This window comes from Accipiter gentilis, chromosome 17 (assembly GCF_929443795.1).
Source record: "Accipiter gentilis chromosome 17, bAccGen1.1, whole genome shotgun sequence".
Lineage (NCBI taxonomy): Eukaryota > Metazoa > Chordata > Aves > Accipitriformes > Accipitridae > Astur > Astur gentilis.
In genome coordinates this window covers 8639676-8667289 of record NC_064896.1, presented here as the reverse complement: position 1 = coordinate 8667289, position 27614 = coordinate 8639676, and the positions used below count along the sequence as shown (strand labels likewise).

The following is a 27614-nucleotide window of genomic DNA, read 5'->3' as shown; positions in this document are numbered from 1 at the left end:
GCACATCACTGAGTGGGCCCTGGCATCCTGCTGTCTCTGGGTACCTCTGTGATCCCCTTTTGCTGAGTCAAACTGGAGGCTGGGATGCCAGAATGGCTGCACAGATGGGACAGAACTCCTAAAGGGTCTTCCCCTTTAGAGGGATCATCTCTGAGGGTCTTGTTCACACTCTGCCCCTCAACATCCTTCACCCCAGCCTTGCAGCCCTGGCCAGCCTCCAGAAGAAACATTTGAATTTGTTGCGATCATAGCTACAGTTGGGTTTCTGAGTGGGCCTTGAGTCTTGTTCTGGAGAACAGGGAAACCATGGCTTGCTCTGCACCCCAGCTCAGCTTTAATAAAAATTTGCAACTGGCCTATGCTAAATGAGGAGAAATCAGGATGCAAAGAATAGAATGACAAAGGTAAATATTTATCTATGCTCATAAGATGACCCAGCCAAATTGGGGCACCCTGAATGTGTCTTTACACAGGATTCTTATACCCTGCAAATCTTCAGGTATGACATGATTTGGCTAATCACTAACACCCACGGTACCAATTACTAATCATAATAAAACTTTACAAAGCAACTGTATTTCTGCACATTGTTGCTGCTTGTTCATTGATCCTGATGCCCCTGGAGTCAGTCTTGCTAGAGTTACTTATCTCCATATGGTACTGGGATACCAAGCCAGATGATGCTGGGAAGGTTTCAGGGGTTGTCCAGGGATATCCTTTATCCTTCATGGACAGCTCTAATCCTTCAAGGAGCAAAGTCCTTATTTCTGGGGCTGGGCTGTCCTTTAGTTTGTTTTACTTCAGCATGAACAATACCAGTAAAATTCCACTACCTCATCACACTGCGGTGAACTATTGTATATATATTAACACAGTTAGTACACTTTTATACTATAAAGACTGACTGATATAATAATAGTTAGGGAAGGGGATTTCCATAGCATCAGTCCCTACATCTTTGCACCTGAGCATCAGGAGAGGCTTCTGTGCAGTGTAAGGCGTCCAGCATGATAATGCTGGTGGGTACCCTCCTCGCTTGTGTGCTGCCGATGTCTCCTAATACCACCAGCAGATATGGACAGCTCTCCTCCACCTCTTCTAAGTGACCACAGGAGCAGCAGGTCCAGCACGCCTACCCCGGGGAGTCTCTGCCAGGTCTCCCCTCACACGAGGCCTCACCAGGAGCAGCCTTGGCCCAGTCCTGCGGGCTTCTGACTGGGATGTCAGCCGGGGCGGTCGCCTTACGCCCTCCCGCTGCTCCCCGGGAAGAAGAGCCCGCCCCGCCCCGCGCAGGTCCTGCGGGGAGGCCACCCTGCCCTGCCCTGCCCTCTCCGCAGCCGGGCGCCGGCGCTGCCAGGGGCGGCGGAGGAGCCCCGCGCCAGCAGGGGCCGGCTGACATGGCGCCCCGGCCCGCTGCAGCCTCGCCTCTCCCCGGCCCCGCCGCTGCGCTCCCCTACCCGTCCCGCACTGCCACATTCCCTGCTCCCCGGCCCACTTCTCCTCAGGGCCCGGCCCGCCCTCCGCCCACCTCTCCTCAGGGCCCGGCCCCGCCCCGCCCTTCCCTTCCCGCTGCTCCCCCGGGCGCCAGGCGGCGCTGCAGTGCGGGCGGCGGGAGGAAGCGCGTGCCATGGCGCTGCCCGGGGAGCTGTGGGCAGAGCTGCCGGCCGAGAAACGCATCTTCTGCTCCGTGCTGCTCTTCTCCTGGGCCGTCTACCTCTGGGAGGCCTTCTTGGCGCACCGGCAGGTCGGCGGGGGCTCTGGCGGGTTCAGGCGCCACCGGGCCGCGGGCTGTGCCGGGCTCCGGGCTGGGCTGTGCCGGGCCCGGCCCGGCCCGGCCTCACGTGGGGGGCGGCGGGCGGCGGTCCGGGCGCGGGGCGGTGCAGCGCCGGGGCCGGGGCCGAGCGGCGCGGAGCCCAGCTTTGTCTGTCGCCTGTCTGGGGAGGGCTCGGCCCTGTCCCGGCCGAGACAGCGGGGCTGGGGCGCGGTGTCAGCCCTGCTCGCCCGCGACCTGTGGGTGGAAGCGGTTTGCCGCCGGCAGGCTGTGAGAGCGGCCTTGAGAGGGAGAAAGGGCCCGCCGCGTCCGTCTGTGCGCCCCATGGGGGTTCAGCGCCGGATGGCGAAGCTCTCAGCAGCTCTGCGGAGCGGGGTCCTGCCCCACTTGGCGTCTGCGTCTGCTCACACTTGCTCCTGCTCTGGAGCACGGCCGTTCTTCTGTGGACCGGCTGCACTCCCTCAGATGAGCCAAGGCACTGTACCACGCTTGTTTTAGTGGGCTGGCAGGGACGCTCACCGTCACATCAACGAGTTAAGCGAGTTCATAGAAGGATCTGAAAAGCGCGGGTGTGGTGGGGTAACCAGCAGCCTAGCACCTACCCAGCAGCTCTGTCCTCCTGCCCCGGGACAGGTGAGAGAGCAGGAAGAGCAAAAATGAGAAAACTCATGGGTCGAAGTAGAGACAGTTTAATTAAAGTGAAGGAAGGAGGAGGCAAAAAGCCCTCACAAGGGCTGCAAAGGCAGTCGCTCACCACCTCCCACAAGCAGGCCAATGCCTGGCCAGTCTCCCAAGTAAGAGCCACCTCGGAAGTCAAACCCTCTCCCCCTCCCCTTTCTTCTTCCTCTACTTCAGTTTTTATTGCTGAGTATAACATATAGCATGGAATATCCCTTTGCTGGGATCAGGTCAGCTGTCCTGGCTGTGTCCCCTTCCAGCCTCTTGTCCACCCCCAGCCTGCTCACTGGCGAAGAGAGAAAGCCTTGACACTGTTTAGCAGTGGTCAGAACACTGCTGTGTTATCAACACTGCTTTGGCCACAAATGCAAAGGATACCACCATGCAGGCTGCTATGAAAAAATTAACTCCATCCCAGCCAGACCCAGCACAGCTGGGGAGAACACTGCTGGGAGGGCAGGACGCAATGCTGCATCCACTTGTGAGCCTTTAGATCAGCTAAGCAGCCTGTGAGACTGCAGCCCAGTACTCCGGTCAGAGGAAGAATGTATCTTAAAGTGACAAAGTGTAAGAACTTTTCCTTTGAGGAGGGATAAATATACTGAAATGAGATAAGGCAGTGGATGGAATAAGGACTTTTAGTCTTTAAAAATTTTAAAGAAGTGGTGAGTTCTTTACCAAAAATGAAATAGCACCTCATTTATGCAGCCACATCATACATACATTTTCTGGTGAAGTTGTGTGGTTTTCATGGGAGGATCTAGTGTTTAGTTTTAAAATCTGCTTAGTTGTTATTGTGGTACAGTAAGTCATATCCTGTGGAAAAATGAGTGTGTGTGATCTTTATATAGTAACTATATTGGAAATAAATTAATATGTAGGTGACAGTTTCTGGTTATAATGTAATAATTATGCTTCAGTTTTATATTTGGAACTTGATAGAAAACAGGAATTTAGGAATATTTCTTGGGTTTTGTGTTGTTTGGGGTTTTTTTTACTTTCTGTGGTGGCCCATGTGATTATGTTATGTTACTTTTACATCTTATCTCCTTAAAAATATTGGATGTAGACTTTAATTTTCTTTTTCAAATTTTCAGAGACGGGTGTATAGAACAACAACGCATGTACCACAGGAATTAGGACAGATTATGGATTCAGAAACATTTGAAAAATCTCGTCTGTATCAGCTGGACAAAAGTACTTTCAGCTTTTGGTCAGGCCTGTATTCAGAGGTTGAGGGCACTGTAAGTACCTGAGCTGATCTAGCATTCATATGATACTTTTCATGTACTTAAACTGTGAAATACTTTGATTCTTAGTGATCCTGTGCAGCTGCACTGTTGGCATTCTGGCATCTTACATCAAACTGAAATTTGGAAGGCCTAGGGTTCTTTGTTTCTTGTTTGTGGCTGTATTTGCTGTATAAAAAGGGATTATTCAGACAGCACATAATTTCTCTATGCAGTGCTGAGTCATTGTAAAATAGTATAAAGTCATGTAACTGTATAACTGCGATGTGAAACCAGTACTTAAGAACTACGACCCCTCTTAACTTTCGCATTTCCTGATGTTTTGCGCAGCCTAACCTGTACATTGTTTCATTTTGTATGAACTTGTAAAAATGTTGTTACATGTGTCAGTATAGCTGTTATATTCTTCTTGTTGGGCTTTTTGGTACACTAAAAACTCAAGACAGTTTTTGTGTGAATTTGAAAAGCTTCTATGTTTTTGAGTGACTTTAGAGGCAGTATTTCATTTGAAAAATGAAGATAGGCTCCCAACAGTGGATTAGTGGACAAGGTGAGATAGTACCCCCTAGCAAGTGCAACAAGTCAAAAGGTTCTGAAGCTTTATTTTGATTTCAAGAGCTTTAGCCAAAACAGCTTCCCTTGTTGTTTTTAAAGAAAATACGTGATTGGAACGAGCCTCTCTTGCCACTGAATTTAGTGCCCTGCTAAACAAAGAGCTGATCAGCAGTCAGTGCTTATCTTCACACAGGCCTACAATTGTTGTGGTCCCCCGCAGCATTCCAGCCGCCAAATTGGAGAGATATGGGTTTCACAGATGGACTGGTAGATGGGTAAAGAACTGTCTGGATGGCCACATCCAAAGAGTTATAGCCAATGGCTCAATGTCCAAGTAGTAAGGAGTGTTGTCCCTCAAGGATCTGTACTGGGACAAATTTTATTTAATATCTTCATCAGTGACACAGATAGTGGGATTGAGTGCACACTCAGCAAGTTTGCAGATGACATCAAGCTCAGTGGTGCAGTTGATACGCAAGAGGGAAGGGATGCCATCTGGGGTGACTTTGACAGGCTTGACGAGTGGGCCTGTGCAAATCTCATGAAGTTCAGCAAGGCCAAGCGCAAGATCCTGCACCTGGATCTGGGCAATCCCCAGTATCAGTACAGACTGGTGGATGAATTGAGAGCAGCCCTGCAGAGCAGGACTTGGGGATACTGGTTGACAAAAAATTGGATATGAGCTGGCAATGTGCGCTTGCAGCCCAGAAAGCCAACTGTATCCTGTGCTGCATCACAAGAATCATGGCCAGCAGGTGGAGGGAAGTGACTCTCCCCTGTCTACTCTGCTCCCGTGAGACCCCACCTGGAGTACTATGTCCAGCTCTGGGGTGTCCAGTACAAGAGAGACATGGACCTGTCAGAATGGGTCCAGAGGGGGGTACACAGAAATGGTCAGAGGGCTGGAACACCCCTTCTATGAAGAAAGACTGGGAGAGTTGGGGTTGTTCAGCCTGAAGAAGAAAAGGCTCCGAGGAGACCTTATTGTGACCTTTCAATACTTAAAGGAGGCTTATTAAAAAAAGATGGAGAGAGACTGTTTACCAAGGCCTATAGTGACAGGATCAGGAGCAACAGTTTCAAACTGGAAAAGGATAGATGTAGATTGGACATAAGAAAGAAATTTTTTACAGTGTGGGTGGTGAGACACTGGAACAGGTTGCCCAGAGAAGTTGTGGATGCCCCATCATTGGAAGTGTTCAAGGTCAGGCTGGATGGGGCTTTGAGCAACCTGATCTATTGAAAGATATCTCTGCCCACGGGAGGGGGGTTGGACCAGGTGATCTTCAAAGGTCGGTCCCTTCTGATCCAAACCATTCTGTGATTCCGCCTGTGTAGGAAAAGCACAGCCTTTGCTTTCTCTCATGATCTTTTCTTTCTGTTCTGTCCCTGTTACTGTAATAACAGGTCCACAATGATTTTGGCAGCTGATTGGTCTGTTAAAGAAATTATTGCATCCAGCTGTCTTCCACAACTGAGCCACAAAACCCAGGCTTATGGTGGTGCTTCCTAAGCAGCAGTCAAAACCTGTTACTAAGTCAAGCATCTTAGCCTGCATGTTGTTCCACTGTTTCAGCTGTAATGGTGATAAACAGCTGGGAAGCACTTGTGTCTCAAACTGCTGCTGCTATTGCATTGATTGTGGTGCTCTGCTTTTTGTGTTGCAGTATCACTGATGAACAAAAGCCAAGGAAAAAAACATGGAATATGTGAGTTAAAGCTCCCAGCTAATTAAGCAAGCACTGGCCTGAATAAGCAGGTCTCAGAGCAGTCAGCTGAGACACTGTATGCCCATGTTCTACTAGTATTGACAGTCATTTTCATCTTCTGAACAAGAAGTTAGTGTTCCTACTTGGGCTTGATGGATTGTGGTCTTGGGATTCTGTATCCCAGAACTTCTCGAGTTTGGGACTGGGAGTGAGCTGTCCCCAGGAGGGTTGCTAATGGGCCTGCAAGCTATTAGATGTCCAAGCTTTGCCTGCATTTGCAGATTTGCTACAGAGGTTGCAGAGCTTTGTGGAAGCAAGGTAACGCAAGTCCAGTGGCTCCTACATCCCATTTCTTCGTTATGGCTCCATTAATGTAAGTTTTGCTTAGCTAGAGCTAAATAATCTACAACCATATAGCATCCCTGATAACCAGTCTCCCCTGCAGCAGGTTTCTTTATGGAGTTCTGTAGACCATTTTACATTACTTCTCTGGTGCTGGGCACTTCCTTCTGTGCAGCATTGCCCTGGACTTTTGAAAGAGTTTTGTAGAGTTTCCTTAGCAAATTTTATGTTAAAGTCACAAAATTTGTGTTTGTGGTTTAACACTCGGGTCCCATTTGGAATGAAATGAGGGAGGTATATCATAGCCAGCTGTGAGCTTTGGAAAATCTCCACAGCTAGTCCTCTCTGCTGCCCTCATGCTTAGAATTCCTGTCCTTTAAAATTGTGTTCCTTGTTAACACACTTCTTATGTTCCCTTCTCCCTAGGAAAGCACACCCTCAGGTTTCTCTGATTAGTTTGTTCCTGCAAAGGGAAAATTACACTTGAATGGAAATTCTACTCTCCCCCCCCACCCCCCATCCATTGTCATCATTGTCATCCCAGGACAAGACATTTTCTTGGAAAATTCAGAGTTGGAACACATCCTTATGGTACCTTTCTTGGTATGTTTTAAAGAGCAGAAAAAGATCTAGGTAATAGTACTTTCCCAACTGCACTAACTGGTCTAAAAAAATAGATGGTCTTGGAGGCATATAGAGCTGCTTCTGGTCAGTAATGTCAGCTATACACTGAAAAGATAATACAAGCTTGGAATAAAGTTCAGAGCTGAATTAGCAGCTGGAGCAGTCTGAGTGATAAAGTAGTCATTACCTTTAGAGTAGTCCAAATGGTAGGGATAGAGAACCAAGGTGATTTATTTTTTTGAGATAATCGCTTGTGAAACATTGAGAACTTCCAGCTGTGTACAGTGGACTTAACAGAGACACTGAGTATCCAGCTCATTCTAATCTTCTTCCATCTGCTGCTGCTAACACCTCTAGACTTGATATGCATCTTCCTAGGTTTTGAGAACTTGTTCTCAATTGTACTGAAGTCTGCTGGCTTCACTTCAGACTTGAAGAAGAGCTTGTGTTTCCAAAAAAACCTGCCTGCTTTTTCCACTTACTGTGATCAACCTAATAAAAAGAAGACGTACTGTATGAACCTTTTCCTGCATACCCTTATGCTGTCATGGCTGCTGCCTATCTCCTAACAGGGAAAATAACCTCTGGTCTGAAGGCTGGAGCAATGGTATGGTTGTAAGTAAGGCTATTATTGCTTGTTAGATTTCAGGCAGCTTGTTCATACATTCCTCATTCCCAGGGCAAATTATATGAAGTTCAACAAGGCTTAGTGCCGGGTCCTGCACTTGGATCGCAACAACCCCATGCAGCTCTACAGGCTTGGGGAAGAGTGGCTGGAAGGTTGACAGGTGGAAAAGGACCTGGGGGTGTTGGTCAACAGCCAGCTGAATATGAACCAGCAGTGTGCCCAGGTGGCCAAGAAGGCCAATAGCATCCTGGCTTATATCGGAAGTTGTGTGGCCAGCAGGAGCAAGGAAGTGATTGTTCCCCTGTACTCGGCATTGGTGAGGCTGGAGGTTATAGTGAGGTGGGTATCGGTCTTTTCTCCCTAGTAAGAAGCAATGGGATGAGAGGAAAAGGCCTCAAGTTGTGCCGGGGAGGCTTACATTGGATATTAGGAAAAATTTCTTCACCAAAAGTGTTGTCAAGCACTGGAACGGGCTGCCCAGGGAAGTGGTCAAATCGCCATCCCTGGAGGTATTTCAAAGATGTGTGGATGTGGTGCTTGGGGACATGGTTTAGTGGTGGACTTGGCAGTGTAGGTTTGTGGTTGGACTTGATCTTAAGGGTCTTTTCCAACCTAAATGATTCTATGATTCTATTCTACAATCAGGCTGATACCCCTGGTGTGTAGGGTACGTGCAGCTGCTTCTCTACACGAGGGTGGCTTACTCTATTCTGTGATGTTGAGCTGTGTGCATTTCTCAGAATCTGTCCTGGGATTATCAGATTCCAGCAGAGCTCAGTGAGGTGGCCTCTATGGTCTGGATTTGCCACTTCCTTAAATCATAAACTGCATCCTTTATTGGCTTTGGGGACTGCCTGAACTTGAAAGAGGCTGTCGTGGCCAAAGTTGATGAAATTATGAGGTTTCTACCTTTTAGTAGGTAGAAATATGATTCATTAACCTAGGAAGTTAATTGGAGGGGAGATGCTGTGTTGGAATTACTAGTATGCTTTGATTTATTTCAGCCATTAATTATGTGGGTTTCTTTTTAACTAATAAGTAGTATTAACATCATGCTAATAGCTGTCTTTGTTCAGGGCTTGGTGCTTCTGGGATTTCCAGCTCTGAAACTTAGAGGTAGCCAGCAAAGGAGAAACAAGCTTGCTTTGGTCCTTTCCATCTCCTGCTGACACTCAGAATGCACCCTGATATTTAGGTTATAAAAAAGTAAGCCTTTTAAAAATAAATAAGTAAATAAAAACCTGGTACTGTCCATACTGGAAGGCTTCCTACTTGAAGATTGTTTTTTATAGGCATAGTGATGCATCACTTGCTAAGAAAGTAAATGTGAAAAATTTAGAAGTCAAGCTGTTTAACAAACACTACCAGACCCTGCCCTGAACTACAGTTAGCACTTGCTTAGTAGCTCTGTCTCAAGCTTTTCTTTCATGATGGTGTGTCCCAAGTAGTCCACTCCCTGTTCCTTGGCAACCTGTATGGCAGGAGACAGGCAGGAGGAGATGTGGTGAGGCAGGCACAAGAAGGAGTGCATGAAGCTTTCTTAAAATGGTTGAAGCAGCACTAATACCGAAAGTGAAATTACGACCTTATTCTGAATGCCTTTCTATTGGTAGGCAATGTGGAATGCAGGCAAGTTTCCCCCAGTGCAGTCAAGTTGCTGAATTTCACATACCCCTCCTAGAGATGGTATGTTCTACAACCCTAGGGCAAATGAGTTTTAAGGTCTTCTGAAAAATATACCTCATGTCTGAGCCAATGTAGCAGCAAAGTCTACAGTAAATAGGCTTGGAAATATGCTATAATTTCCCAGGCAAAAAAAAAAAGCTTAACCTGATCTGTACTTCTGTAAAGTAAAATGAACCATTGCCAAATATTCTAGGCTTTCTTTATGCACTGCTAAGATCAGAGGGGGACAAAAAACCTAATTATAAGACTTTTCTCATTCACCCTTAAAAGGTCTTTATCATGCTGAAATTTTAGTAGAATAACATGACGATCTGTTTCATATTGCCTCTGTGGTATGTATTTTTGTTTTCAAGATGATTCTGCTCTGTGGCGGAATTCCTTTTCTTTGGAATCTGTCTGGTCAGATCTCTGGTCGTGCTGGGTTTGGACCAGAATATGAGGTAAGCAGTCTTTAAAAAATTTAAGTGAAAATGTTTGGTCTGTGAACTACATTGTTATAATATTTTTTATATTTTAAGCTTGCATTTACTTAAAGTGGGTACAATATAGTAAAAATAACAGATATTTTCTGGTGAACACAATGATTAGGTGAGTCTGAGAACTGATAACAGTATGTGACTTTTAAATTAGCTTACTAATTAAAATAGCCTAAAATGATAAAAACATAAAAGTCTCAAAGTTACTTGAGTCAAATGAGGTGGTGGGTTGGGTTTTGGGGGCTTTTTGTTTGGGTGTTGTCTCTTTACTAATCCTAGATGTGTTCTTCCTGCACAGTAAAAAGGTAAGAAATTTGAGGCTACTGGTTATGTTGTCTTTGTGCTGTGGATGAGGCATCTGTCTAAATTCTTGTCCCAAATCCTTAGTTTTTAATTAAATCTGTTTCATCAGTGTATTTTTTTTTCTTTCTTTACCATAGTAAGCTATTCCAGTGATCAGTAGTATAATCGTCACAAAAGTCTTATTTCTGTGAATTTATCTAGCTTCATCTTCTAACCAGTTTCAGTTAAACCACTGACATAAAATCAATTTTTAACACACAGAATATTAATGTTAGTACAGGTCAGTAAATACCAGATTTATTTTTATATTTTTCTTTAGATTGTTCAGTCATTGGTATTTCTGCTGCTTGCAACACTCTTCAGTGCAGTGACTGGTCTCCCATGGAGTTTATATAACACGTTTGTCATAGAAGAGAAACATGGCTTCAATCAACAGGTATTGTAGATAGCACTTATACTGACCTAATGTCTTCAGTAGGTTTGGTTGGTTAGATGGACTGGTATGTCCATATCTGTGCCAAAGATAATTAGTTTTAGGAACATTTCTACTCGCATTGCATAAAAATAAGAGCAGTGACAGTTTGTGACTGTTGCAGAAGTACCCATGCCACACCAAAATGTCTCTGTGTGAGCCCATGCCTCTGAGCAAAGAGAAGTGTGTATTCTAGCAGTGGAACAAAGAACATTTCATGCCTCAGCTGTTCATTTTTGGATGGACTGTTCCTTGCCCTTCACATGCCCTTCCTGAGAAGTCTGGATCCCTGCTTGGCAGGGGCAGTTCTGACTCATGGACACTGAATAGGTGAAACAAAACCGAGAAATTACTTTCCTCCTCATTCTGTTTTCCTTGTTGATTTCTTGTATCAGCCTTTACTAAATTAGAGAATTCAGCTCTCCATTTGTACTTCTGTCAGGTACTCAATGCCAGCCCTGGCTTTTCCCTCACCAACTTAGTTCAACCTGTTTCAATATCAGTTTCTCATGAGATCAAATTTTCTGTTTGGGAGAGGCACCTCAATCTGGGACACATCACTAGCCATTTCACGCCAGAGCATAAGACTTGTTTTCTGCTTTTGGACCCAGCTAGTTTTGTCTACGGTACTTTCTGTTCCAAGTCTACTAGGCAGTTGTTTGGGGTTTTGCGTTTTGTTTGTTGTTGTGGGTTTTTTTTAACAGTAGAATGAAATTTGGATGTTTGGCTCATTTTAATAAGGGCAGAGATGTTCTGGTATTTGCCAGTTTCATCTTCCAGTTTCTATGGAGGCAGGAAGACTGAGCTAGACCTAAAGAAGTGGAATCAGTTTGTTTCTCAATTCATTATATTCCTGGTAAATTGATAATTTGACGGTTTTTATTCCTTTTTATAAAACAAGTAAGAAAATAAGTAAGAAAAAAAGCTCTAAGTGCAATGATCCAGTTTGCACCCTCACTCAATCATCTTTAAAACAGAAGTGTGTAGATCCTGACACATCCTGTATTATTTTGATTTGCATCAATTATTTAGTGGTATACTATTTTCTTTCCAGGGAACTATAAAACTTCTCACTGCACAGTTTTGCTTTGACATCTGTGTGTATTCCAGGAAACTGCAAGGCTTGTTTGGTTCTGCCCCTATAGTCCCCGATGTTTGAATACTGTGCCAATGGCGGCTCCTGCTCCAGTCTTTGGGAAACAAATCTGAAGATTGTTCTAGTTAGTCATAAGCTTTGAGCTTGTGACCAACTCGGAGCTCTTTTTATACTCCATTTAGCTCTCTAGTCTTATAAGAAAATCTTGTGCTTCTAAAAACATATGTCTAACTTCTAACAATCACACTCTTCTCTCACCAGCAAGTACATACTCGTTGTCAGAATGGTGGCGTACATGACCATTCATATCCTAGGTGATTCTGAGCCATGGTCCTGGAGATCCCATTCCCTTCTGCAAAGCTTTACAGTGAGCACACCGGCAGGCTAACATCCTGCTCCTATCAAGGGAGCAAGGAATGTTCCCATGTTTCCAGAGCATGAGTCAAGCAACCTTTTACTTGGGGAAATACCTAATTGATGTACTTTGTTTGTTCTCAGGCTATCACTTCTGTTCTGTAGTCCTCAAAAATTGAAAGGGCTGGCAAAGTCCTAATTCTTGCAATGTGCTTATGCCCTGGTCTAACCTAGACATCATTTTGACATTCAGAATCCTTAAATATGCATCAATAGCAATCTTCACTGTTGTCTTTTGTGTCGATCCTGAGTAGTCGCATCAGGCCTGCACCTTGAATGTCTCTCCTGCCTTAGTGAGGAGTAAGTTCCATCTTGGTGCCAGATCTGCAAGCCCTTTATGTCCAGGACACAGAAGTCCAAAGACTGTTAGTGTTGGGACTTGTAAAGCACTAGAATTAGAGCAAACTGGCAGACTAAGCTGATGGATGGAGAGCTTGACTTGATCAGGTCCTACCTCTGTGCAGAAGCAGTGGAGGGTCAAATACTGCACTTAGCAGCTCAGGCTTCTTTAAAACTGTCTTGAGAGCTTGCAGAATCCATATGGTTTCATATGGTCTTCAGATAGACTCTTTCTTCTATGGGAGTGACTTGCTTAAAATGATGTTTTCTCTTGAAGTGACATCTGCCTTAGAAAGCAGGAAAGAGGTGGGGCAAAGATGAAAGACACCATGCAATTTTATAGCTCTACTCCTAGATTGTGGAGCTGGAAGTAAAGAAAGAGTTAAAATGAAAACTTTAACTAAATGGATTGTAGTTGACTGGTTTCAGAAAGCCAAGTAGAAACAGGCTGGCAGCACACTTCTGTTAAGAGTTCTTCTAGGTTATATTAAGTTACTGTTTCTTCAGCTGTTTACTAAGCTAAAAAATGAAAAAAGCTATATAATAGGCCATTTTCTGGCTGAGCTGGGGAAGTAATAAAGGAGGAACACACTGTTGTGTATTTTGTTTTCTCTCTCCTGGCTTGTACCAGTTTAAGAGTCTTGATCAAACAGAAACAATTTTTTCCTTTGTCCAGGATCACCCACAGAGTTTCTTTCATGCTTCTCCATAGCATTTTCAGGAAGGGAGCACTGCTTAGTGTGAATGAGAGCCACAAGTCTTGCTTTTCTAGTTAAGAACTGTTTTGCTGGAAAGGGTAGCCCACACTACTTGGGAATATTAAAGGCAGGCAAGGAACAGTTATCTTCTGGAGTGGTCCATTTGTGTGGGCACATGTCTACACAATTTTGTTACTGCTGATACTAATGGTCACTTAGCAAGAATGTATCACCAGAGTGCTCACTGTGTGACCAGAGTCAATATATCTACGTAAATGATAGTCTAAAATTGTGGGTTTGTGTCTGATTTGTGTTTCCAATAGTCATGGAAGTCTGAGGCATCTATCCAAATTCTTGCCCCAAATCCTTAGTTTTTATTAAATTCTGTTTCACCAGTATTTTTTTTCTTTCCAGACGAGTTCCATATCTTTAATGTAGTGTGGGCTTTTTTAATACAGCCTTGTTGGGAAGGATCTTTATATAATAACCCCCTTACTTCTGTGCCTTGCAGGTAGCTGTAAGTACTGAAGTAACAATTCCTGAAAGAGCTAGTTGGGTGTGTAATCATGTTGTAGTGTCGCTAGGTCAGATTCATTCAGGTAGAGGTCTTTGAAATTTCTATTGTTTCTATTAAAGTTATGCTAATTTTAAAACCTGAGGCAGCTACATGGGTAGTAACTGCATGTCAGTGGAAGCTTGGAGTAAAATGCCCAATATATATCCAGAAATCTTTAATAGGACTTCTATATATTTTCAGTTAAGACAATCAGCTTAGTGGTAACTGAAAGTTAAGGTGCATGGAGGCAACTTTTCAAAGACAAAATATTTTACAGTAGCTATGTTTCTTTAAGAGTTTCCTATTCTCTAAAAATCCCATAATGTCTAGGATAGAGATTGGTAAACGAATTAAGGAACAGATAAGCTTAAATTTTTCTTTCCTCCTTTAATAAAGTATATATGTGCAACACAAAATAAGGGTTTGGGTCATATCTTACTAAGGAAGGATGTATCTGCCTGGGCTTGGCGTCTGTGTGGATGTAAAGAGCCACAGCTACTGGGAGAGGAGGTAAAAACGTTCTTTCACCTTTTCTTAACTGACTCTGATTTCCTCCTTATCACATTGGTATTGCTGTTTTGCAGGTTTTCTTATTTTGTTTCTCTGCATCCACTGAAGGGATCAGTTCATTAACCACTGTGGTACATCAATATTTACATTGAAAATACCACTGATATCCTTTCTTTACAGACGCTGGGATTTTTTTTTAAGGATGCTATCAAGAAGTTTATCGTGACTCAGTGTATTCTGTTACCAGTGACATCCCTTCTGCTTTACATTATTAAAATAGGGGGAGACTACTTCTTCATCTATGCCTGGCTCTTCACATTAGTTGTTTCCTTGGTGAGTATGAGAATATGTCTGGGTTTCTTCCAAATGCTAGCTTACTTTTATGGCTTAGTGTGCTGAGGTTTAAAAACATAACTGAAAGAAAATGGAGAAAAATCTAAATTTCCTGAGAATTTTAGTGTCTACAAACTTTAACAGTGTGTCTTGCTCTCAGTGTACTTGTTCAGGAGTAATAGCTCATGTTAATTTCCACATCAATGTGATATCTTCTATGTTATCTCTTGAATACTGGAGTGTCTTCATCAACTGAAAAGTAAACATTCAAAAACTTTAGAATAGATACTGAAAATACAGCACGAGGACAACTGCCAGCAGATTGCTAAGACAAGGCAGAATGTGCTTTGGTCAGTAATGTTTCCATTGGGCTTTTCTTGCAGGTTATCAAACAGCAATTCTCAGTTGCATTGCTTTGTATTGAGATTAGTAGCAATTTTCCATTTCTGCTTCTGCTTATATAGCTGCTTTTATACACTGAATTGGTAAATGACATTTTTAGGGCTTATATTAAAAGGATCTTTTTGTATACATCATAAGGATTTGATGTTTTCTATTGTTAATATAAGCTTCAAGGTCTGTATTTTTATTTTTTCTATTTTGACATTGTGCTTTACTGTCTTTTTGCTCAACATACTAACCATTGCTCACCCAAGGAAGAAATTACAGAAGTACCATTGTGTATATTCATTCATTTTTAGATTAAAAGAGCACCTTAACAAGTGAAAGAATTACTACATTACAGTAATGTAATAAAGCCTGCCATGTTGGCCTAACAATAAATTTGGGTCAATCTATCCCTAATTCTTGTGTTAAGTTCAGACTTTGTGGTTGAACTGCAGTGCATCATCAAGAAAATTTTTAGGAATACCTGGGTAGGAAATGCTGATTGTTTTCTTTCTTAAGCTTCTCTTTCATGACTTAAGTGTTGCTTTTTAGTTTTTTCATTTCCTTCTCACCACTGCTTCTAGATTCAGATCACTTTTATAGCTTTTTTGGACTTGCAATTTGTTAGCTTCCTTTCTAAAGCACAGGCTGCATTTGTACAAAAATGCGATCATGATGCTACATGGGAGGCCATTGCAATTAATGCAGGAAAATCTGATTTCGCACTTGGATATCCAACAGCTGCATTGACTTTCTCAAGACATGGCAACATGGAAGGAGTTGTGGCTCAGTTTAAATCTTGACTGCAAAGTATTTTCATAATCCTGTTTTTAAGGGATACAGATCTCATTATCTGGGTTGTATTTGTTGCTTATTTGTACTTTTGCTTCATTGATGATTAACATATATGTGAAGTAAAAACTGTGTGGATTAGTGGATTTCTGTATGGCCACTAATTCTGGCATAGTGCAGTTACCAGCTAGGTGTTTCTGAGGAACTCCATGACAGTAGTATAGTAGCAGAAGTGACCCATTTAGGTGGTAAGTGTAGCTTACAATTGCTACTTTGAGTTCTTTCAAGCTCTTTTTTGTTTGTTGGCTTAATTATACAGTGTTTCCTGTTGTTCTGTTGTGCTGGCTCCTGCTTTTTGTACTTCTGGTGTCCTTATGGTCTGACATCTTCCCTTTTTTTGTCTCTGTATTCTGAAAAATCATAGTGTTAGGTCTCAAAAATGTGAGTTCATGTGTATTGAAATGACTGTTAGAGAAAGCTTCGTGCAGACTCTGATCAGGAGTCTGATATTCTTAAAGAATTGTTCTTTTTCTTTCAAGCTTTGTTCAGCACTGCTCTCTTAAATCATAATTCAGCATTTGAGCTACTGTTCTGTCAACGTGAGTGAAACAGTCCTTACTTACAGATTATTCTAGTGTACCCGTATTATTGGTAAAATTGAGGAGATACTAGTTCCTCCTGTGATACCCAGTTCATATTTTAAGTCTTTAGTCTTAAAGGCCTTAAAAACTTGCTTTTTCATGGAAGGATTAAGCTGAAATTTTAAAAGAATTGGTACTTTCAGGATTGAAAGATACAGGATTTTCTGAAATGGCCTGCACTCGTTTATACACCGAAAGTGAAAAATTTTTCCTTAACTTCCTTTATACAAGTCATTGACTGCTTTTATTCTTGCCATCTTATCTTTAAAATATATATATTGTAAAAAATGTTGTATGATCTCATATGAGAAACTTTCTGAATGTCCATTTTATAGTCTTTATCAAGCAAGTTTAGTAGAAGGAAGAGATGTAGGTGAGTAGTACCTAACATTAAATTTCAAGGTGAGAACAAGAACATACTCAACTGATACCACATTTCTTTCTCTGTCACTTTCCTATCACAAACTAGTATTTTATTTTTGCTTTGCATGCCCCTTCCAATTGAGCTGTCCATGTAGATTTTTTTTCTTGACATTTTACATATACTTCAGAAACTGATAAAACAGGGGTTGGCCTATCTTTTACACAGCAAAAGCTAGAAAATAAAACATGTCTTGTCAGAGCTACAGACTGCTGTACTGAAAGATTATGTAGCAAGACGGATAGACTCACTTCCCCCCTCCCCCTTATTTTTTTCATGAGGATTAAAGTACATGCCCAGACAATTGGTGCTTTTCTGGTGTCTTGCAGTGTTGCTGCAGCGTAACAGGGTGTTGATCATGGTTTGAGGCCTTAATGTGTAGATTTGAACATGTCTTTGACATGCAAAATAACCTTAAGAGGTGTTAGATTTACCCTTTAGCATTTGTTTTAGGGAAAAATTCCATTTGTAATCACATTCCATAACTCTGTAATTATACCTAGAGTTGCATCCTTCTACCAGTTTGTTATGCCTGCTGATACAAAGGGATTGCACAAAGATCAGAGATAAGAACTTAAAAGTAGTGCATGCATACTACATGGTCTGAAGACACTTGTCTGGACTGAAACAGACAGCTTATTTCTGCTCTATAAAATACAATCCTACACTTGCTGCAAAATACCTGCAGGGGTTTAAACCCTTGTCTTAACAGTTACAGTAATGAAAATAACTTTTATTTTCTAGTGGTGTTTCATATTGATGCCCTGTCTTGCTATGACTTTGGAAAAGTCAGTTTCCCTAGTTATAGATTACATTGGACTTTTTCAACAGTGCAGATACTTTCAGAAGTCAAGGTACTTGTTTTCAGTGGAAGAAAAACTGTCAAGATAACTTCAAAGTTAATGTTGATGTCCATTTGCCTCTCATGTCCTGTTCCTTTTTCGCTAACCAGAATTTAAACTTTTCTCCAGTCCTTTTCTTTAAAATAAATAGATCAAAATCACTTTGTGAAGGTCCAGAGTGTGAGGGAAGGGAGTTCAGCTTTCCTTCCCATCACAGTGTTATTCCAGCCCTGGCTTTCTCATCTGGGCTGCCTCTGCTGCCAGTTTGAAGAGATGCAGGTGCATTGTAGTGATTTTTTGGGACATGGCTGTTAATCATTGTGGACCAGAGGCATCAGGCAGTTCCTTAGCCCTGTATACGACTGGGAGAAGGGAAAGAAAATAGGGGATGTGAATTTTTTTCCCTGTTTTAGACTGTGGCTTTGCAAGTTAGCAAGAATTTGAAGAAGCTGGACTGTGTCCTGGTTCAGTCATCTCTGCTGCTCATTATGAATCACTTGAGAGCTTTCCAGTATCGGTGAAGTGAGTGAAAGTGACAGCCTGTCACTGATAAGACTACTGCTCCCAGCTGTCATAGTAGTTTTGCCTTCTGGGGCTTGATGAACTGTCAGAGCAAAAGCACTATTTACACTAATTCTGTTGAGGACTGTAGATTGTAGATTAACCTGCCCCCACCCCCATCTTGCTGTTGAACTGCTGACTGTCAGTAGTTGTCTTCGTAGAGGGGATGACCCATAGAGAGCCTTGCTACAGAACATACGGGACTCTGCTTTATCAAGTGTTTTTTCTGAAATTGTGCCCTCTTTTTGTACTTACTCATGCTCCACCTTTAGTACTAAACACACATTTGTATGCCTTGTTTCTAATATCTGTATGTGTTTGCAGGTGCTTGTTACAATCTATGCAGATTATATTGCACCTTTGTTTGATAAATTCATTCCACTTCCTGAGGGAGAGCTCAAGCAACAAATTGAAACAATGGCAAAGAGCATTGACTTCCCATTGACTAAGGTGTATGTTGTTGAAGGTGAGATTTTTTTTTAATAAAAAGACTTTGTAATTTTGAATTTGTTTATTTTTAGCTTTAATTGCAGATGCTGTAGTAGGGCAGTTGCAGATGCTGTAGTAGGGCAGTTGCTTATATTCCTCAGCTATTGTAATACTCGTCAATTTCTGTACCATTTTCCTTTTTTTGCCTTGAGGTTAGAAAAGTGAAGCTGAATCTACAGCCTTAACTCAGCATCTTGTTGGAATCGTTGCCTTGGCTCTGTGGAATGGAAATACATAGCACAGTCAGATATGGAAGCAGCAGTCAAGATTCCAATTTTAGAACTTTAAACCAGAGGGAAAAGGGTTTTTTATCATTTCTTATCTCAGTTTAGCATTAATTGTCTCAAATTCTTGGTGAAACAAAAAAGTTATGAAAGTTAAAAACACCTGTTCCTTCTTAGAGTGTTAACGTGGATGGTTTCTTACGGTATGGCTGGATGTACTCACGCCTTCTACATGAGACTAATTTTTTCACTTTATAGTAATGAATGTCTCATCCTCTTTTCTCAGGTCATGGATTGTAACATGGAGCATGCCAGCTGCCATGTCACTTCCTCTCCACTTCCATGTTCATGGAGCACTTTGCTATTTGCCATTTCCACTGTTCCTCATTTTGTTCCTTTCTGAACTTGATTTCAGTGACTTTCCCAAATTTTGTTTTGGTTTTGTGCCCCACCTGTGAGGATCAGAGGTGTTTCTATTGCCTTGGTGAAAGCAGAATGAGATGGCATAAAGAACTGAAATGGTACAATTTTGCTGTAAGAGAGGGTGATGAAGGCTTTCTCTAGCCAGGGAGCTGTGGCTTTCAAAACTTTGGGCTGGCCAAATCCATCCAGTGCTCTGCCTCAGTGCAGCTGGGAACTACTGCTGTTGATATACTTGGGGCCCAAGAAATGCCTCTCCTAGCGAAGCTGAAGCTTTTCAAGCTTGAGTCAGTGTAGAGGCTTGCCAAATACTAAGTTTTTCCCATATGCACAGCTGGCTTTTAACTATGGTGAAAGTCCTATGAGCCAATTGTTGGTACTCTGGTACCTGTGTAGTGTACTACTGCATTGGCTTCTTCAGCATGTCTGCATTTAGTGGCAGTGATCTGCAGTGGAGGAAGGCTGCCAAACCCCCATTTTCTTTCCTCATGTCCTTAAGAGCATTGAGCCAGCACCATTCCCTTCTGAGATGTGTGAACATCTTTTTTCCGGTGTTTTTCTGCATTCTGTCTTGGATGTTCCCACTCCAGAACTGACTTCTTAGTAACATGTGCAACCAAGTCCTTTAATTTCAGGGTTCATTCTGTAACAGGCAGATTACAAAGGTTCATTCTCTACTAACACTTAGTGGAGGATGAAGTTCTTTATGATACACAGATGAAAGGGAACATTGCTATCCTGTGGCTGTCCAGATTACTTCACTGAGAATGGACTGGATGCTGAGGCTTCATACTCTGACCAGCCTCTTCCTCTGTTATCTGTCTTGGTTTGGTGCTGAAGGTTACCATGACCAGACCATGGGTTGGCTTGCAATGGAACAATGGATATTTTGTGCCCTAAGGAGTTTATGCAGCTCATACATAGTGCAACTCTTATAGTAAGAGCTGAAGGCAAACGCCCTCGACTTGAAGTATCTTTTGCTGCAAAAAACAGAGCAATCCACTTCTCTTAGAGACCTCTTTCAGTCCTGATGTTGCAACAGCTCCTATCCACAGGCAAAAATAGGCAAAGTTTTAATAGCTGCATTGATCTAGACAGCTTTTTAATCAACTGAAACAGTCCATGTTCTATGGAAAGAGATGAGTTTGTTGGCCCCAAGTATATTGATAGCAGAAGCAGTCCATGATTCACCTCATCTAGATAAAAGTAGCTGTAAAAAATTGCCTATTTCAAACAAAAATAGTATTGAGGGACTGCGTGATGTCTGTAGTTCATCCCTTTATCTTCTCCTTATCTAACATCTTCATCCTTACCTTTTTTGAATCATCTTTGCTGGCACATTGAAAGAATTCTAGACGTATTCGTCACAGGCCCTTTGCCAGGAGGGCAGCACGCGTTCTATGTAGAATGCTCTTTCCACTCGGAACTTGAAATTGCAATAGAAAGTGCTTTTCTTCTGGATATTAAATCTTCACAAGACTGCTCTCGTTTTTAGTGATTACATGTTACAGATGAAAAGAATTATTTCTCTATTGGAGTCAGTAAATGAGATCATCATTACTTAGATCATTTTAAAATATGCTTCAACCTGCAAACTCATTTGCTTGAGTTTGTCTACTGTTCATCTGGGGACTTTGAGAATTCCTTTAGAAGAATCTGTTCTATGTAATATTGCATAGTCTTTAGTGCATGGGATTATTCAGATCATGGCCTTCAATGTAAATTTTCCCCATTAGGTTCTAAGCGTTCTTCTCATAGCAATGCTTATTTCTATGGATTCTTCAAGAATAAGCGGATAGTACTCTTTGACACCCTCCTGGAAGATTATTCTGCATTGAACAAAGAGCCAGCAGGAGAAGATGGTGAGAATGAAGACACAAAGTCTAAAACCAAAGTGAGTTAATCTTTGGTTTTCATCGTGCTATTTACATTAACTTTGCGGTGAGATATTCCCTTGTGTTTTCTGAATGTATTTTAAAGGTCCTGAGCAAGATGCTAAAACCCAAAACCTGATGATTTCAACATGAAAGTTGAGCTGGTTATTGGAATTTCTGGGGCTGTGTGAGTGCTGGAGATAGCACCAAAGAGACCATAGAAATCCTCAGGGGCTTCAGCAAAACATTTGTTCCCTGCGTGTAAAAAATAGGCCTTCCTTGTAATTGTTTGAATAAGGGACCTGTTCAGGGTTTTAGCTCCTGTTCCTTCTCTTGGGACTGCCACACCGAAGCTTTCCTTAGAATGAAATGCTTTTGACTATCAGTGTGTCATTTTTGTGTCATTTACTACACGCAAGAATTTTGATTCAAGAGGCACACATATGTGCATACATGTACAGATTCCACATGTGCATCCTCCCCTGCCCTAGTCCAGAACAGGATGATGGCTTTTCATTGTCCTTTCCATTGATGTGCAGCTGCACATAAGGAGTCTGCTGTAACAGCTTTTTGTGGCTTTGAGAGAGTGTAGGAATGATTAAAACTGATGGAATACTTAATGAAGAGCCTGAAGGAGTAATTCTGAGAAGAAAGAATTACCTCGTGCAGCCTAGGGTTAGGCCAATGTATAGGTTAATGTTCAGTCCAGCTTCTGTTTCTTGTAACCATGTTGGTGGTGGAATTCTCTTCATCCATGGTTTGGTATAGTATACTGCAGAAGTGGGTGATGAGAGGAGGGGATTTTGAGCTCAAACTGATCTAGTCATAATGTGAATCATTTGTTCCATTTCAAAAGGTTTCTTTGGCTATGTTCTCAGTATGCAAGCCCACATGCTTGCTTCTGCCTTGCTAATGTACCTTCAAAGGCACAGATGTTCATCTTTCCTAATGATAGCTTTTGTTGCAGAGGACTGGGATGTTGTCATCTGTTTTTAAAGGAACGGTAGTGCCTTGGGAGGAGGGCTACATGTTGAGTGTTGAAGGAAGAAGGGAGAGGACTTTGCTCTCAATTCTCTGTTGAAAGTCTGTCGCTCTGAATGTCTGCTTCCACTGTAATGCCTTTTCTTGAGTAAAGAAACAGGATGGGATCAAGGGATGGTAGGAGAGAGTTTGAAAGGCACATCTCTCTAGCATTCTTCCAGGTTTGCATAGGCATGTCTGCATATGTAGAAATAAGAGAACACCACCTCATGGTAGAAATCTTGTTGAACTTAAAAGTTTATAAGGAATTATATCTGTGTATCTGCTGGTAAAAGGGAATGGCCTGATCTAGGGACGCTTAAATGACTTAGGAAAAAACAAACTAATAAATAAGAAGTTTACTCAGTTGCGTTCAGCCATACCTGATACTACTTCTGCTTTGTTACTCCGTCAGAATAAGAAACAAGGATGTAAAAATGAAGAAGTTCTGGCTGTACTTGGTCATGAGTTGGGTCACTGGAAACTAGGTCACACTGTCAAAAATATTATCATCAGCCAGGTAAGTTATGATAAACTGGTGGTTTTCCTAGAGCGTTCTGTAATTATTGCTGTTTCCAAATACCTGCTTCCAGATTTGTAAGTGTATATTCACACAACATACTTATGTTCTGTGACGGAAAGTTGGGTGGGGTTTTTTTTTTTTGGGGGGGGGGGGGGGGGGGGGGGAATGTATCCTGTCTCCCAGCCTGCATTTGTTTAGGTATTTGTCATTATCTCGAAGAAACTCTCAGACGCGCAGCTTTATATCAGTCTTGTTCCTTGGAGAGCTGAGAAGAAATGCTATTGAGGATTATGAAATCTGACACAGGAGGGCATTCTTATTTATGTTGTATTCTCATACTGTGTGCATTGATTATTAGTAAATAACTTTATTGTGCCATTCTTGGTGCATGTTCAAATGGGGGTGAACACTGAAGCAATCTCTAGAGATGGCCCAACCTCACCTTTGAAGAAGAGGAGCCTGATGGTCTGTTTACTCATGCATATGCTTTTGGGCATTGCACAATACAAGGGAATTCTCTCCCAAACCTCCTACTTCAAATTCTTTTATTTGGAAGGCACAGCTATGTGTCTTCTGTTAAATTACTATCAGCAGTCTACTGGATGCTTTGGTGTAGATCTATGTTGTTCCAGGTATCATTCACCCTTCTTTTCTCCCAAGTTCCCAGCCTTTTGTTTTTTTGTTTTTCTTAGCTCCCCTTCTATGCACCTTCTATAACTCTGATCATGTCTTTCTTGAGATGTGTGCACCATTCCAGGAGTGTTGTTCTCTTCTTTTTCTAAGGCTATTCACAAGCTTTTTAGGCTGTAAACATCACTATCAAGCTCCTGTTTAAGAAAATCTCTCTCATTCTGTTTCCACACCGGCTTTTTCTTATCCATGCAACTGAACACTTCAGTGAGGTCCTCCTTGCTTTCTGCTTTAACGGAATTACCTTCCAACTTCTGACATCAGTGTTGATCCCTACTAAATAGCAACTATTGTGATGCTTTTGCCACTCTAACTCATGTAACTTTTGTCTTTGGATCCACTTTCTAGATACTATGATTTTGCTGTAATAGGTAGATTTTATCTTCACTTCCAGAAATTTTCACAGATTCTTCTGCAATGTCTTCTACTTTTTCTGTTGATTGTTTGCTGTCATAGCCGTCCCTCCTTTTTTCTGTCTCATGTTGCAATAACAAACAATATTCTGGCACCTTCCACATTGCTCTAAAAAGACCAAACAGCCAGTTGAATGGATTGAAAAGATACTAATCATCTTCTCTAGAAAACTTGGTAAGGCATGGTCCTGCCTCTTGCCTCTGAAAAGCCAGGCAAGCACAGTGCTTGTACACAGGGACACATGGCTTAGATGGAAGTGTAGATTGTTTCTAGGAATAGAAGTATGACACAGCACAGACACATTTTGTTTGATTTTAAACTTTTTGGAACCTATGCTTAATTCCAAGGAGTTGGATTCTACCCTGTACTCCGTCCTCACTTACCTTGTCTTCTTGCCTTTTCATCTTCCTTTGCTACTTAGACTTTTTTTTTTTTTTTTAGCTCACTGACAGAAAATAGTGTTTCTTTACTGAATACATTTACAGAAAGCAGGTAAAGGCCAGCTGTTTGTTCCTTTTTGTATATTAGTTCTAAGGTAATCTATTTAGGCTTTTTTTCAGTGGTGTTTCTATCCAAATCTAATATGAATAGGTCATGATTTAGACTTAGATGAAAAATTCATCTTAATCATGAATGTTGTTTCCTTTCTCTAGATGAATTCCTTCCTCTGCTTCTTCCTGTTTGCTGTGTTAATTGGTCGAAAAGAACTCTTTGCTGCATTTGGTTTCTATGACACCCAGCCTACCCTGATAGGCTTGATGATTATTTTCCAGTTCATTTTTTCACCTTACAATGAGGTAAATTGTTTTCAAGACACAGGTGCTGAAATATTGTCCTATTTAAATAATGATTTTATTTTGACTTGGGGGGGGGGTTGGAATTTGAAGTTTTTAGGGGCTCCATCTGGTATCTTGTTTTAATAAGTAGGCTTAGTGCTCCATGTTGGGTAAGAATCCCAGTTTCAGGTGTGGCCTGGATAAACCTTAGTGAGATCATTCTACAGCCACAGTGATGTGTGGGATGTGGGAAGGCAGGTACAGTGGTATTTACTGATACTGTAAGGAACTTGTAGATGGCTGAATTTTAAAAATAATTTTTAATATATTTCTTTCCACAGGTTCTCTCATTTTGCTTGACTGTATTAAGCCGACGATTTGAGTTTCAAGCAGACTCATTTGCCAAGGAGCTTGGGAAGGCTAAAGACCTATATTCTGCTTTGATCAAGTTAAACAAAGATAATTTAGGATTCCCTGTTTCTGACTGGATCTTTTCAATGTGGCATTACTCTCATCCGCCCCTTTTAGAAAGACTTCAGGCCTTGAAAGATGCAAAGCAAGAGTGACAGGAATCATTGTTGGTTCAGAGACAGTGCTTCCATCTCAGAAGCAAAGTTCAGAGCTGCTTTTTAATTTCTTTTTAAAAATGGATAATGCCAATTAAGTGCAACGTTAACAGCACCACGGATCTCAGAATCCTGAAACAGGTATTAAATTATAAATGACTTTTTTTAACAAAAACAAAACTGTGGAACTTAATTTAGAAAAAGTAGTGGTGAAGACCTTCCCCACACACACACACACACTGGCTTTTATCTCCATATCATAGTATAGACTTGTAAAGAGAGGAAAACAAAAATATAGACTTCAAAGCACCTCTTTGTTCAGTTCGTGAATGCCTTGAACATTGCTTTTGATCCTTTTCCCATTCTCAGCATTCTGTGAACCTTCCCGGTCTCAACCCTCTTCACAATGAAGAGGGTTTGAGTGACTTGATTTCCTGTATAACACTTGTACTCACCAGTCACTATTTTGTGTTTTAAAAAGCTGAATGCAAGTACAGGCCTTTCTCCCAGATTCATGTCTGTCATAATTGAAAATGCCACTTAATAAAACCTCCTTTTTCTGAAGTGTGGGAAGAAGAATGAATTACAGCTGAGGAAATGTACCATGGCTTCCTTGAAAATGAGCACTAGTGGGTATTTAGTAGCATTATAGTGGGTTTAGGCTCCTTTTCCACTGTGCTGCTGGGGATGTGGAAGTATGTTATGGAGAATCAGAACAGGACCCATATGTTAGAGAAAGTTGCTAATTCTCTGTTCTTCTCCCTTTGGTCTGCGAGCAGAATGGTTAACAGCTTTTCTACACCTCAGTTCCTCCATTTCTGTTGTCCTTTGCCTACATTTTTTGTGTATATGGAAGTGTCCAGTTGCTCAGGCAGTGTATCAAAGCCAAACTTTCATTCTGAGGGTGTTTGTCCTCTGCTCCGTGGAGGGTTTTCCATTAATATGAATCCAGCTGGAATACTTAGAAAATATTCCGTGTCGTTATTTTGATATAAACAGCCCAAGACACAGTTTGTTCATATAGGTTAGTGAAGGACAAAGTGAATTGCGGAAATGGCTTCTGCGTTGATTATATGAGATTTTTCTGATGAAAGGTAGAATTAAATTTACTTTTGTTTAAATAAAGATAAAAGTTAAATGTAAGTTTGTATGTGCCATACAAATGTTTTGGATGAGACTGAATGCACATACTTTATATAAATGAAATCAGATTTTATAGCTGAGGTAAATTAAAAAGTTCTGCTCAGCTCTGTACAAAGAGAGGAGGAGTGGAAGCAAATTCTCATTGTTTCAGATGTCAGAGTATTCTTATAGCCTTTACTGTTAGCTTAAATTTGCTTTTCTGATCATAGGGAAAAATGCCTTATAAGATGATGAGCATGATGATGTCTCAGGTGCAACAAGAAACAAGTTGTTGCTGGAAGCCCTTTGTATGCCTTATTCTAATTGTGTTTATACTCTAGTGAATATGAAGCTAAACTATAGATATGGACTTAGGAGACAGTTTCACAAATATGGGGAGCCTATATTTGTCATGTTAACTGCATTTAATAAATGGCCCTTAAAAATAAAAGGATTAACTTGAATCTGTCAATTCAGAAGAGTAAATAAATGTGTCAGGTTTTGAGTTTGAGATGGTGGTTGGTGTAAACCTATGGAAAACATGTTAAATGTGCTCTGAGAAAACCATTTGTCTCGCCCATTAGGTAAAACTTGTACTCAAAAATTAATTTTGTGGCTATTTCAGAAACAAACAAAAGGAGAGTAAAGTGGGATAATGAAGGAAATGCCAGCTCCTATGGAAGCATGAAATATTTGAAATACATAGGCTTACAGGTGAAGAGTGTGTTGTTGTGGCAATTGCCTGTTGTTTCCTTTTCTTCCCTGTCACTGTTTGGAGTTGATCTCTGCAGTTCTCCCAGCTGGATTTCATCATCTAATTCCTCTGAACAAGGGTTCAGAGTTCCTTCCAGTCTGCTCCAGTTGCTTCTCAGCACTGGCGTTGTTTGTCAGTGTGTGCTTTTGACCTTCTTTCTGCCTGTCCACACACTGCTGTGCAGACATCTGGAATGCATCAGCCACACGTTGCAGACCTTCTACAGCCTCTAGTTGCTTCCTGTGTTCCTGAGAATGGTTGAAATCACACCTAAATCTTTCTGTGCAACTGCTGCCTTCCCAGGTATCTAAATCCTCCTACAGTGTCTACACAGCCACCTGACCAGCCAGTACAAAACAGCTTGCTGACAAGGTATGTCTACTAGGATCAGCCACACCTCCGTTCTGATTAATGACCAGTTTTGAGGAGAGAGGCAAGAAAATTAGCAAGAGTGGGCTTTTGTTTTCTGTTAGCTTTAGCTAATAATGTTCAAATATTCAAGGCAAGGGAACCCGGAGCAGAACACCTCTAGCAGTATGCTCCACGCAGGCATCCATGGGGCTGGTGGGCACTGATCAGCAGTGTCCTGCCCAAAGGCTGATAGCTTCAGCTTCCCCTTCCCTGCCTCACCAGCTTTTTCTGGTGGTGGTAATAGAAG

General features: G+C 41.8%; 1 protein-coding gene across 2 annotated transcripts; it reads left to right on the top strand.

The window, feature by feature from the left end:
* The first annotated feature begins 1589 nt into the window (after nt 1-1589).
* On the top strand, nt 1590-26666 carry ZMPSTE24 (zinc metallopeptidase STE24). 2 transcript variants are annotated; one of them, XM_049820616.1, is made up of 10 exons: nt 1590-1744; nt 3547-3693; nt 9597-9683; nt 10342-10458; nt 14288-14440; nt 18409-18550; nt 20954-21111; nt 22527-22631; nt 24392-24535; nt 24856-26666. In XM_049820616.1, the coding sequence occupies exons 1-10, from the start codon at nt 1628-1630 to the stop codon at nt 25078-25080; spliced, it is 1395 nt and encodes a 464-aa protein (XP_049676573.1). In that variant the 5' UTR covers nt 1590-1627; the 3' UTR covers nt 25081-26666. The 2 variants fall into 2 exon arrangements, with proteins under 2 accessions (XP_049676573.1, XP_049676575.1); XM_049820618.1 differs by lacking the exon at nt 3547-3693.
* Nucleotides 26667-27614: the final 948 nt, after the last annotated feature.

What these genes read in the sequence shown, in the direction of transcription:
- ZMPSTE24 (XM_049820616.1), top strand. Translation starts at nt 1,628, where the DNA reads ATGGCGCTGCCCGGGGAGCTGTGGGCAGAGCTGCCGGCCGAGAAACGC. An exon ending in ATTCAGAGGTTGAGGGCACT is followed by an intron (nt 3,694 to 9,596) that starts GTAAGTACCTGA and finishes TTTGTTTTCAAG; the next exon opens with ATGATTCTGCTCTGTGGCGG. An exon ending in AACATGGCTTCAATCAACAG is followed by an intron (nt 10,459 to 14,287) that starts GTATTGTAGATA and finishes CTTTCTTTACAG; the next exon opens with ACGCTGGGATTTTTTTTTAA.